The sequence below is a fragment of the Balaenoptera physalus genome (assembly GCF_965194825.1).
Source record: "Balaenoptera physalus genome assembly, chromosome: 20".
NCBI classification, from domain to species: domain Eukaryota; kingdom Metazoa; phylum Chordata; class Mammalia; order Artiodactyla; family Balaenopteridae; genus Balaenoptera; species Balaenoptera physalus.
This window is the reverse complement of record NC_138901.1, coordinates 17,946,751-17,959,075: the sequence shown is the minus strand read 5'-3', so window position 1 is coordinate 17,959,075 and position 12,325 is coordinate 17,946,751. Positions and strand designations below refer to the sequence as shown.

General features: G+C 39.9%; 1 protein-coding gene across 3 annotated transcripts in view; it reads left to right on the top strand.

The window, feature by feature from the left end:
• NPEPPS (aminopeptidase puromycin sensitive) overlaps positions 1-12,325 on the top strand; it is a 104,298-nt gene that overhangs the window by 33,201 nt on the left and 58,772 nt on the right. For 2 of the 3 annotated variants that reach the window (XM_082442333.1, XM_082442335.1), the window contains exon 3: positions 7,376-7,432. The exons of the other annotated variant lie outside the window; for it this stretch is intronic. In XM_082442333.1, coding sequence (XP_082298459.1) covers positions 7,376-7,432 — 57 coding nt within the window. The remainder of the gene's footprint in view (positions 1-7,375; positions 7,433-12,325) is intronic. 3 annotated transcript variants of the gene reach the window in all.

Sequence of the window (12,325 nt, the reverse complement as noted above, 5' to 3'; positions counted from 1 at the left end):
TAGAACCATGTCCCCTGCATTGGCAGGCGGATTCTTAACCACCGCGCCAACAGGGAAGTCTCCACACCATATTTTAATTATCTGTTTGTGTCTGTGCTACTTCTTATTAGAATCTAAGTTCCTTAAGGACTAAGAGCCGTGATTCATTCTTTTTCACCTGTGGTCTTCCATGGTATCTGACATATAGTAGGTGTTCAATAAATATTTATTGAGTGAACTAAAGCAAAATGTAAAGAAGTGGAGTAATAAGTCTGTCATTTTTGGGGCCTGAATTTCTTTTCTTTTTTTTTTTTTAACTTTATTATTTATTTTTGGCTGCGTTGGGTCTTCATTGCTGTGCGTGGGCTTTCTCTAGTTGTGGCGAGTGGAGGCTACTCTTTGTTGTGGTGCGCGGGCTTCTCATTGCAGTGGCTTCTCTTCTTGCGGAGCACGGGCTCTAGGCACGTGGGCTTCCGTAGTTGTGGCTTGTGGGCTCTAGGGCGCAGGCTCAGTAGTTGTGGTGCACAGGCTTAGTTACTCCGCGGCATGTGGGATCTTCCTGGACTAGGGCTCGAACCCATGTCTCCTGCATTGGCAGGCGGATTCTTAACCACTGTGCCACCAGGGAAGTCCCCTGAATTTCTTCATATGCTTATTCTATTGACTTTATGTGTAACAAACAAAATTGTATTGGGGATTACTTTTCATTAGCTTTAATTTGTATTTTACTTCCCTTTGAGGAATACAATCAAGATATTTACTAATTGTAAAGATTCTGTACAGTGTTTTAAATATTAAGGAAATGCAGAGTGTAAAAATTGTAAATTACGTACTTTTTAGATTAAATGGAGAGAAAAACTGATTCCATAGCATTATATAATATTGTATTATATGCTATTGTTTTTTCCAGTTTTATTGAAGTATAATTAACAAAAAATTACATATCTTTAAGGTATACAACTTGATGTTTTGATATACATATACATTGTGAAATAATCATCACAAGCTAATTAACATGTCCATCACCTCACATATTTACCATTTTCTGGTTTTTTTGTTTTGTTTTGTTTTTTGTGGTGAGAACACTTAGGATCTACCCTATTAGCAAATTTCAAGCATGCAGTACAGCAGTAGATACATTGCTGTATATTAGATTTCCAGAACTTAGTCATCTTGCGTAACTGAAACTTTGTGCCCTTTGACCAATATCTCCCCGTTTCCCCCTCCCTCCAGCTCCTGGCAGCCAGCATTCTACTTTCTGCTTCTGTGAGTTTGATTATTTTAGATTCCACACATGTGGTATCACGCAGTATTTGTCTTTCTGTGTCTGGCCTATTTCATTTAGCGTAATGTCCTCCAGCTTCATCCATGTTGTCACAAATGGCAGGATTTCCTTCTTTTTTAAGACTGAATAGTATTCCATTGTGTGTATGTATGTGTGTATATATGTGTCTGTGTGTGCGCGTATATATATATATATATATATATATATATATATATATATACGCGCACACACACATAAACATATTTTCTTTATGCATTCATCCATCACTGACAGACATTTAGTTTGTTTCCATATCATAGCTATTGTGAGTAATGCTGCAATGAACATGGGAGATATTGATTTCATTCCTTTATGTTGTATACCCGAAAGTGAGATTGCTGGATCATAAAATAGTTGTTTTTAATTTTTTGAAGAACCTTTGTACTGTTTTCCATAATGGCTGTATGAATTTACATTCCCACCAGCAGTATTACAGAGGTTCCCTTTTCTCCATATCCTTGCCACCACTTGTTCAGTATGTTTTGTCTTTCTTCATAATACGTATGCTTGTTCTTAAATGCTAAACTGAAGAGTTAGTTCTCCAGATCAGTGCTTCTTAACCTTTTTTTCCCCAAGATGTTAATAGAAAAGGATGTTTTCTTGGTACCCCAGAAAGAAGAGGCTCACACGAGGAGGGTGTCAGAGGCCTCTCATTGCTCAATACCTATTGGCTACCACAAGGGCCAAGGAAATCAATATTTTGGCAAGCCTGTAATTCATATTTGGAACTGCCACAGAATATTGCTTGGAAAACCTCCGCTGTAAATAGTTTCAAATTTTTAGAAGTACAAGGGATCTTTGCTTCCAGATCCCTTATAATAAAATATTATTTTATTTTTCTATGTATATATTCTATTATAAATAATAATTTTATAAACTTATTATATTTATATATTTTAGTTATTTGTGCCTTCTCTTTTTCCTCCCCTTAATCCCCAGATATTTGTCCATTTTATTAGTCTTTTTTAAAAAATTTAATTTATTTGGCATTGGGTCTTAGTTGCAGCACGCAGGATCTTTGTTGCGGTGTGCAGGCTTCTCTCTAGTTGTGGTGTGTGGGCTGCAGAGCATGTGGGCTCAGTAGTTGTGGCATGTGGGTTAGTTGCCCCCCGGCATGTGGGATCTTAGTTCCCCGACCAGGGATCGAACCTGCGTCCCCCACCTGCATCCCCAGCATTGGAAGGCGGATTCTTAACCACTGGACCACCAGGGAAGTCCCTTATTAGTTTTTTCAAAAAACTGACTTTTGATTTTTTAAATCCTCAACTGAATGTTTATTTTCTATTTCCTTAATTTTTGCTCTTATCTTTATTATTTCCCTCTACTTTCTTTGGGTTTATTTTGTAGTTTTTTTTTTTTTAACTTCTTGAGATGGATACTTGGCTTATTAATTGCTTTTCTAGTATATTCACTTAAAGCTGTAAATTTTCCCCCTAAACATATACTGCTTTTAGCTGTATCACCCACTTTTTTTGGTTTGTTTGTTTTGGGGGAAATTCTCAGGCAGTGACTGTAGCTCTTGTTGCTTGCTGCTGCTGCTGCTCCTCCTCCTTCACTCCTCTCCTCCCCCCCACCCCCCTTAATAGCTTTGTGAAGGTATAGTCAATATTCACATACAATAATCTGCATATATTAAAATGTGTAATTTGGTACTTTTTGACCTATGAATGCAACAAGGGTAATGAACATATCCATCACCCCCACAGTGTTTCCTCATGTCCCTTTGTAATCCATTTCTCCCCTTCTCCTCATCCCCAGGCAAGCACTGATCTGCCTCTACAGTTTTTGACATTTAGTGTTTTTATCATTATATTCAAAATATTTTGTGATTTTTGATCTGGAATGTTTAGATGTACCTGGAGATTTTCTAGTTTAATTGTATTATGGTCAGGAAACATATGATTTCAGTCCTTTAGACTTTTAAGACTTGCTGTATGACCCAAGATATGGTCAACTTTTAAAATGCTTGTGTGTGCTTCAAAAGAGTATAGCTGTTGGATGTAATGTTTTATGTATGTCTTACTAAGTCAAGTTTGTTAATTTTGTTTAAATCTTTCATTTTTACTGATTTTTTTTCTCTTGCTTGTTTTGGTTAACCTTTGCATGTAATTTTTTTCTCATTCTTTACCTTCACTTTAAAAATATTTATTTATTTATTTATTTATTTATGGCTGTGTTGGGTCTTCGTTTCTGTGCGAGGGCTTTCTCTAGTTGCGGCAAATGGGGGCCACTCTTCATCGCGGTGCGCAGGCCTCTCACTATCGCGGCCTCTCTTGTTGCGGAGCACAGGCTCCAGACGCGCAGGCTCAGCAATTGTGGCTCACGGGCCTAGTCGCTCCGCGGCATGTGGGATCTTCCCAGACCAGGGCTCGAACCCATGTCCCCTGCATTGGCAGGCAGATTCTCAACCACTGTGCCACCAGGGAAGCCCTACCTTCACTATTTTTGAATCTTTATGTTTTAGGTATATCTCACATAAACAGCTCATTGTACATTTTTTTTCTTTTTAAATCCAGTCTGAAAATCTTTGCCTTCTAAATAAAGCATTTATTAATCCATTTACGTTTAATGTAACTACTGTTATTTGGCTTTAAATCTACCATTTTCTTATGTACATTCTCACATTCTCTTAATTAGAAAAGTTAAAAGAAATTTTTTTATTGTTGTTGTTTTTTGGATGTGTGTCAATACCCCAGGAATTATAACAGCCACCCCTGACTTAAAAAAAGATCCAGTGTTAATTGATCATTTTACCCTTCTCCTGGATTATACAAGGATCTTAGCGCACTTAATCTCCATTTATCTCCCTCTGATTTACATGGTATTATTGTGGTGTAGTTTAATTTTCTTATGTATGTATGTATATTTAGTTAAATAATAAAGACATTATTACTGTTATATAGTATAATGTTCATTTAGCTTTACCCAAATATTTACTATTTTTGTTGTTCTTTAGTCCAGTAATCCTTTTAGAATCATTCTTTTTCTGTTTGAAGAATACCCTTTGTAATGTTTAATGTGGGTCTGTTGATGGCAAAGTCTGTTTTTGTTTCTTTGAGCATATCTTTGCTTTACCTTATTTTTTTACCTTCATTTTGAATTCCTACATTGGTTTTTTTAATAAATTTATTTATTTATTTATTTATTTATTTTTGGCTGAGTTGGGTCTTTGTTGCTGCGCGCGGGCTTTCTCTAGTTGCGGCGAGTGGGAGCTACTCTTTTTTTTTTATTTTTTTTTTATTTTTATGTATTTTCGGCCGTGTTGGGTCTTTGTTTCTGTGCGAAGGCTTTCTCTAGTTGCAGCAAGCGGGGGCCACTCTTCATCGCGGTGCGTGGGCCTCTCACTATTGCGGCCTCTCTTGTTGCGGAGCACAGGCTCCAGACACGCAGGCTCAGTAATTGTGGCTCACGGGCCCAGTTGCTCCGCAGCATGTGGGATCTTCCCAAACCAGGGCTCGAACCCGTGTCCCCTGCATTGGCAGGCAGACTCTCAACCACTGCGCCACCAGGGAAGCCCGGGAGCTACTCTTAATCGTGGTGTGCGGGCATCTCATTGCGGTGGCTTCCCTTGTTGCGGAGCACGGGCTCTAGGTGCACAGGCTTCAGTAGTTGTGGCATGCGGGCTCTAGAGCGCAGGCTCAGTAGTTGTAGCACACAGGCATAGTTGCTCTGCGGCATGTGGGATCTTCCTGGACCAGGGCTCGAACCCGTGTCCCCTGCACTGGCAGGCGGATTCTTAACCACTGCACCACCAGGGAAGCCCTCCTACGTTGTTTTAATTGTAGTTGATTTACAGTATTAGTTTCAGGTGTACAGCGTAGCAATTCAGCATTTTTATAGATTATACTCCATTTCAAGTTATTACAAAATAATGGCTTTATTTCTCTGTGCCATGCAAGATATCCTTGTTGCTTATCTACTTTATACGTGGTAGTTTGTATTTCTTAATTCCATACCCCTATCTTGCTCCTCCCCACTTCTCTCTGTCCATTGGCAATCACTAGTTCTTTATAACTGTGAGTTTTGTTACATAAATTCATTTGTTTTATTTATTTTTATTTTTATTTTTAAAATAAATTTAGTTATTTTATTTATTTACTTTTTGGCTGCATTGGGTCTTCGTTGCTGCGCGTGGGTTTTCTCTAATTGAGGTGAGTGGGGGCTACTGTTTGTTGGGGTGTGCGGGCTTCTCATTGCGGTGGCTTCTCTTGTTGCAGAGCACTGGCTCTAGGCGCACGGGCTTTAGTAGTTGTGGCACGTGGGCTCAGTAGTTGTGGCTCGCAGGCTGTAGAGCGCAGGCTCAGTAGTTGTGGCGCATGAGCTGAGTTGCTCTGTGGCACGTGGATTCTTCCTGGACCAGGGCTCGAACCCATGTGCCCTGCGTTGGCAGGTGGATTCTTAACCACTGAGCCACCAGGAAAGCCCTGTTTTATTTTTTAGAATTCCAAGTATAAGTGATAATGTACAGTATTTGTCTTTCTCTGACTCATCACATTTTGCAAATGGAAGGGTTTTATTCTTTTTTATGGCTAAGTTTCTGTTATATATAAATTACATCTTTCATTCATCTGTTGATGGACACTTGGGTTGCTCCCATATCTTGGCTGTTGTAAATAATGCTGCTGTAAACATTGGGGTACATGTATCTTTTCAAATTAGTGTTTTCTTTTTTTTTTTTTTGTATACATAACCTAAGAGTGGAATTGCTGGATCATATGGTAGTTCTGTTTTTGTTTTTTTAAGGAACCTCCATACTGTTTTCCATAGTGACTGCACCAATTTACATTCCCACCAACAGTGTACAAGGGTTCCCTTTTCTCCACATCTTTGCCAACATTTATTATTTGTAGACTTTTTGATGATAGCCATTCTGACAGGTGTGAGGTGGTATCTCATTGTTGTTTTGATTTGTATTTCTCTAATAACTAGCAATTTGGGATATCTTTTCATGTGCTTGTTAGCCACCTGTATATCTTTTTTGGAAAAATGTCTATTCTGGCTTTCTTCCTATTTTTTGATTGGGTTATTTGTTCTTTTGATATTGAGTTGTATGAGCTGTTTATATATTTTGAATATTAATCCCTTGGTGTTCATGTCATTTGCAAATATTTTCTCCCATTCCAAAGGTTATCTTTTCATTTTATCGATGGTTTCCTTTGCTGTGCAAAAGCTTTTAAGTTTAATTAGGTCCCATTTGTTTATGTTTGCTTTTATTTCTTTTGCTTTATGAGACAGACCCCCAAAAATATTGCTGTGATGTCAAAGAGTGTTCTGCCCATGTTCTTTTCTAGGAGTTTTATGGTTTTAAGTCTTACATTTAAGTCTTTAATCCATTTTGAGTTTATTTTTGTATATGGTTTAAGGAAATATTCTAATCTCATTGTTTGACATGTAGCTGTCCCTTTTTTTTGGCACCACTTACTGAAGAGACTGTCTTTTCTCCATTGTATATTCTTTTTTAAAAATATTTATTTATTTATTTATTTATGGCTGCACCAGGTCTTAGTTGCAGCATGCGGGATCTTTTAGTTGCAGCATGTGGACTTCTTGGTTGTAGCATGCAGGCTTCTTAGTTGTGACATGCATGCGGGATCTTGTTCCCTGACCAGGGATTGAACCTGGGTGCCCTGTATTGGGAGTGTGGAGTCTTATGCACTGGACCACCTGGGAAGCCCCTCCATTGTATATTCTTGCCTCCTTTGTCATACATTAATTGACCATAGGTGCCTGGGTTATAAAGTTCATTTTCGAGGATTATTTTTTGCTGGCTATAAAACTCTAGATTGCAATTATTTTCTTCCAGTACATTGACTCTTTTATTCTAGCTGTTCTCTTTCTTCCATTGTTGATCTTAAGAAGTCAGCTCTCAGGCTGTTATTTCTTTAAAAATAGCCCTCCTCCAAACCTCCCTACCCCAGATGATCATAGTCTTTGTTTTTCTGAAGTTTAACTATACTGTATGCAGTTGGATTCCTTTTTAGGTAGCCTGCTTGGGATTTGAAGGGCTTGGTGAATCTATAGCTTAATATCTTTTAATTGGTTTTAGAATGGTCTTGGTCATTATCTCTTCAGATACTGCTTCTGCTCCATTCTGTCCTCTCATCTGCGCTCCTGAGATTCCAGTTAAAGGTATGTTTGTTCTCCTAACAGATCCTCCATCTTTCTTATCCTTCCCTGTATTTTTTATTCGTTTGTTATTATGTGCTTTGTTTGGATCTTTTATTCTGGTTTATCTTCCAACTCATTAATTCTTTCCTCAGCTGTATCTAATTAGCTTTTAAAAAAAAATAAATTTATTTATTTATTTATTTTTGGCTGCATTGGGTCTTTGTTGCTGCACATGGGCTTTGTCTAGTTGCGGCTAGTGGAGGCTACTCTTTGTTGCGGTGTGCAGGCATCTCATTGCGGTGGCTTCTCTTGTTGCGGAGCATGGGCTGTAGGCATGCAGGCTTCAGTAGTTGTGGCACGCGGACTCAGTAGTTGTGGCACTCAGGATCAGTAGTTGTGGCTTGCAGGCTCTAGAGTGCAGGCTCAGTAGTTGTGGCGCATGGGCTTAGTTGCTCCGCGGCATGTGGGATCTTCCCGGATGGGCTCGAACCCATGTCCCCTACATTGGCAGGCGGATTCTTAACCACTTCACCACCAGGGAAGTCCCTAGTCTGCTTTTAAGATTGTCCGTTGAAGGTGTTTTTCTTTGTGTTTTGTTTCATTTTTTGTTATTGTATATTTTTGTTCTATAATTTATTTTTCCAAGTGTACAGGTTGTTTTTGTGGTTTTTTTGGCAGGGGTAGCTTGTCATTCTCTGCCAGATTTTTCAAGCTTGGGCTTTTATCTTCCTATTTTTTTTTTTAAATAAATTTATTTTATTTATTTATTTATTTTTGGCTGCACTGGGTCTTTGTTGCTGCATGCGGGCTTTCTCTAGTTGTGGCGAGCGGGGGCTACTCTTCGTTGCGCTGCGTGGGCTTGTCATTGCGGTGGCTTCTCTTGTTGCAGAGCACCGGCTCTAGGCACGTGGGCTTCAGTAGTTGTGGCACGTGGGCTCAGTAGTTGTGGCTCGCGGGCTCTAGAGCGCAGGCTCAGTAGTTGTGGCGCACGGGCTTAGTTGCTCCGTGGCATGTGGGATCTTCCCGGACCAGGGCTCGAACCCGTGTGCCCTGCATTGGCAGGCGGATTCTTAACCACTGCGCCACCAAGGAAGCCCCGCTTTTATCTTCTTGAACATAGTAAGAAAGTATATAAATATATCTGCTAATACCTGGGGACTCCTGTTTTATTGTCCATTGTTTTAACTGTTTTCATTTAATTTGTCTTGTCCTCTGATGTGCCAGGGTTTATTTGATTATTGTATGTTAAATTAGGAAAATTGTATTGTCAAAATAAGATGATATTTTCTTTGTCTAGGGAAGATTTTTGTTTACTTCATCTGGGGGTCACTAGTACTCAGTTATAATCTTTTTCCAATATCAGGGCTTCAGATTTTCTGAAGTCTTATTGCATTCCATGTGTGGACTAGTTTTCTTCTTAGTCACCTTTACTATGAGGTTATCGCCTTTTGAGGTTCAGGTCCAAAGGAGGAACTGGTTTGCCAGGACCCCTCCCCACCAGTCTTGATGGACCCTGAATTCCAACTTTTGTCCCAAGGGCCCATTAGACTCAGCCTCTAAGGCATGTCTACCAAATCAACAAATGACTCTAGAACAACAGTGGCCTGGCATGGGATAGCTTCCTAATTTTGTAATCCTGTTTCTTCTTCATCTTGACTTCCTTATCTTTTTGCTTTTTGATGCTTCTAAGAAGAGGTTTTTTACCCCTATCTAACTTTTTTAGTTTTGAGGGAGTTGGGTAAGTGAGAGGGAGAATTTGTTTAAATTATATACTACACCATTACTTGAAATAAAGTTCCTAATTGTTTTATAGGTGAAGAAACTGAGATCCAGACAGGTTAAGTAATACTGTAAGACCACATAATCAGCGGCAGAACCAGGTCTACAATCTGTGTCTTTGTGTTACTCTAGTACTTGTACTAATGATAAGTCATTTTAACTAAATATACAACAGTCATTTATTTAAAATAGGTATACTCTAGAAGGGATTTCTTTGTTCTCTTGGGCCTGATTTGTATTTGGTATATGGCTAATTCTCTTTAGACTTTTTAGATAGCCTAATGGGGTAGGATCATTACTATATTATATAAATCCATTTCAAAATATGGAACTGTGAATATAGTTACTGCTTGATCTGTAACTGTGCATACCCCAGAATGGTTTCTAAAACCACAGAAACAATATGGTAGGTAGGTTGCCAAAAAACAAAATAAAACCTCATCACATGTTTAATCTAGTACTGAACTATACAGACGTATGTGGGCTATATAGAATTATGTGGGCTAGGTTTCCTGTTACTTACATACAGCAGTAGCTTGGAGGATATGACATTCTGAGTTCCAAATAGACAATATATAAAGGAACTTTTAAAGTACAGTTGAATTGAAGCTTCTAATATTGGGATTTTTAGAAGATTTTACATTTGTATCTCAGTATAATACGAGAGCAGAATCCATTAGAGGCCTGTTTATATGACATAAGCAATGACAACTTTGGCTGACTTTCTGTATGTTTTTTCTTTTTTTTTAAATTAATTAATTTATTTTTGGCTGTGTTGGGTCTTCGTTTCTGTGCGAGGGCTTTCTCCAGTTGCGGCAAGCGGGGGCCACTCTTCATTGCGGTGCGCGGGCCTCTCACTATCGCAGCCTCTCTTGTTGCGGTGCACAGGCTCCAGACGCGCAGGCTCAGCAGTTGTGGCTCACGGGCCTAGCTGCCCTGCGGCATGTGGGATCTTCCCAGACCAGGGCTCGAACCCGTGTTCCCTGCATTAGCAGGCAGATTCTCAACCACTGTGCCACCAGGGAAGCCCCTGTATGTTTTTTCTATTTCAATCTTTTAAAAAATGTGGCCTCCTGAGTGTACCACCTTGTAGTTCTCTCTTTGTACTTCCTTTTCTGTGATTAAATTTCACCATGTTTAAACATAAGAGGGAGAAAAGTGTATCATGGCTCAACTAATGATTGCCTTTCAATCCAAGATTATCATGCTCAAATATTTTTAAAATAAATTTATTTATATATTTATTTTTGGCTGCATTGGGTCTTCGTTGCTGCGTGCAGGCTTTCTCTAGTTATGGCGAGCGGGGGCTACTCTTCATTGTGGTGTGGGAGCTTCTTATTGTGGTGGCTTCTCTTGTTGCGGAGCACGGGCTCTAGTCGCATCGGCTTCAGTAGTTGTGGCATGTGGGCTCCGTAGTCATGGTTCACGGGCTCTAGGGCGCAGGCTCAGTAGTTGTGGCGCATGGGCTTAGTTGCTCTGTGGCATGTGAGATCTTCCCAGACCAGGGCTTGAACCCGTGTACCCTGCATTGGCAGACGGATTCTTAACCACTGCACCACCAGGGAAGTCCCAATCATGCTCAAATATTAATATAAGAAGGCTTTTTTGATACAGAGAGAGGGAGGAAGAGAGTGTATATGTGTATGTAGAGGGCTAACATTAAAATGTTAAATGAAGTGAGGAAGAAGAGGTGTTGTTCTAAACTTAAAACTTATTGCTTCTTCCAATAAAAATTAATTAAAAAAATCTGATTGCTTCTGCTAAATTTTACTGGTGAAATAACAACTTTAGTTAATTGTAAACTCCTTCTTAATATAAATGTAGCATCTTCTGAAAAACTGTTCTGTACTTTGCTTATCTTGGAGCTTGTTATAAATCAGTACATAAAGAGCTTCTGGGGCTTCCCTGGTGGTGCAGTGGTTAAGAATCTGCCTGCCAATGCAGGGGACACGGGTCCGATCCCTGGTCTGGGAAGATCCCACATGTGGCAGAACAACTAAGCCCGTATGCCACAACTACTGAGCCTGTGCTCTAGAGCCCACATGCTACAACTACTGAAGCCCATGCACCGCAACTACTGAGCTCATGCACCGCAACTACTGAGCTCACGCACCACAACTACTGAAGTCCACGCGCTCTAGGGGCCTGCGTGCCGCAACTACTGAGCCTGCGTGTTGCAACTACTGAAGCCTCCGTGCCTGGAGCCCGTGCCCTGCAATAAGGGAAGCCACAGCAATGAGAAGCCTGTTCACCGCAACGAAGAGTAGCCCCTGCTCGCCGCAACTAGAGAAAGCCTGCACGCAGCAATGAACACGCAACACAGCCAAAAAAAAAAAAGTGGCATATTAAAAAAAAAGAGCTTCCTCCTTTTTATGATTTTTAAAATTTATTTATTTATTTATTTATTTATGGCTGTGTTGGGTCTTCATTGCTGCACGCGGGCTTCCTCTAGTTGTGGCGAGCGGGGGCTACTTTTCGTTGTAGTGCGCAGGCTTCTCACTGCGGTGGCTTCTTGTTGCAGAGCATGGGCTCTAGGCACACGGGCTTCAGTAGTTGTGGCACGTGGGCTCAGTAGTTGTGGCTCACGGGCTCTAGAGAGCAGGCTCAGTAGCTGTGGCGCACGGGCTTAGTTGCTCTGCGGCATGTGGGATCTTCCCGGACCAGGGATTGAACCCGTGTCCCCTGCACTGGCAGGCAGATTCTTAACCACTGCACTGCCAGGGAAGTCCCCTTTTTATAATTAAATGGAATGAATTTATCATAAATCATTAAGAATCTATGCTGCAATGAATAGTATTGTACATATCTCATATCATTTATCTAGGATAAATTCCTGGAAGTGGAATTGCTGGGTCCGAAGGTATTTATATTTGTGATTTTGATTGATATTGTCAAATTGCACTTTATAGAGATTGTATCAACATCTACCAGGTTGTTAGTCAGACACCCTGCTCAGCAGCATATCTTCTCAAATTTTTTGATCTTTGTTAATCTGATGGTAAAAAATGATTATTTTGCACTGCCTTTACTTTGCATTTCTTTATATTGTAAAATTAAAATCTTTTCATAGATTTAAAAAGCCATTTGTATTTCACTTTTCTGTGATCTGTTCAAGTCATTGTCCATTTTACTTGG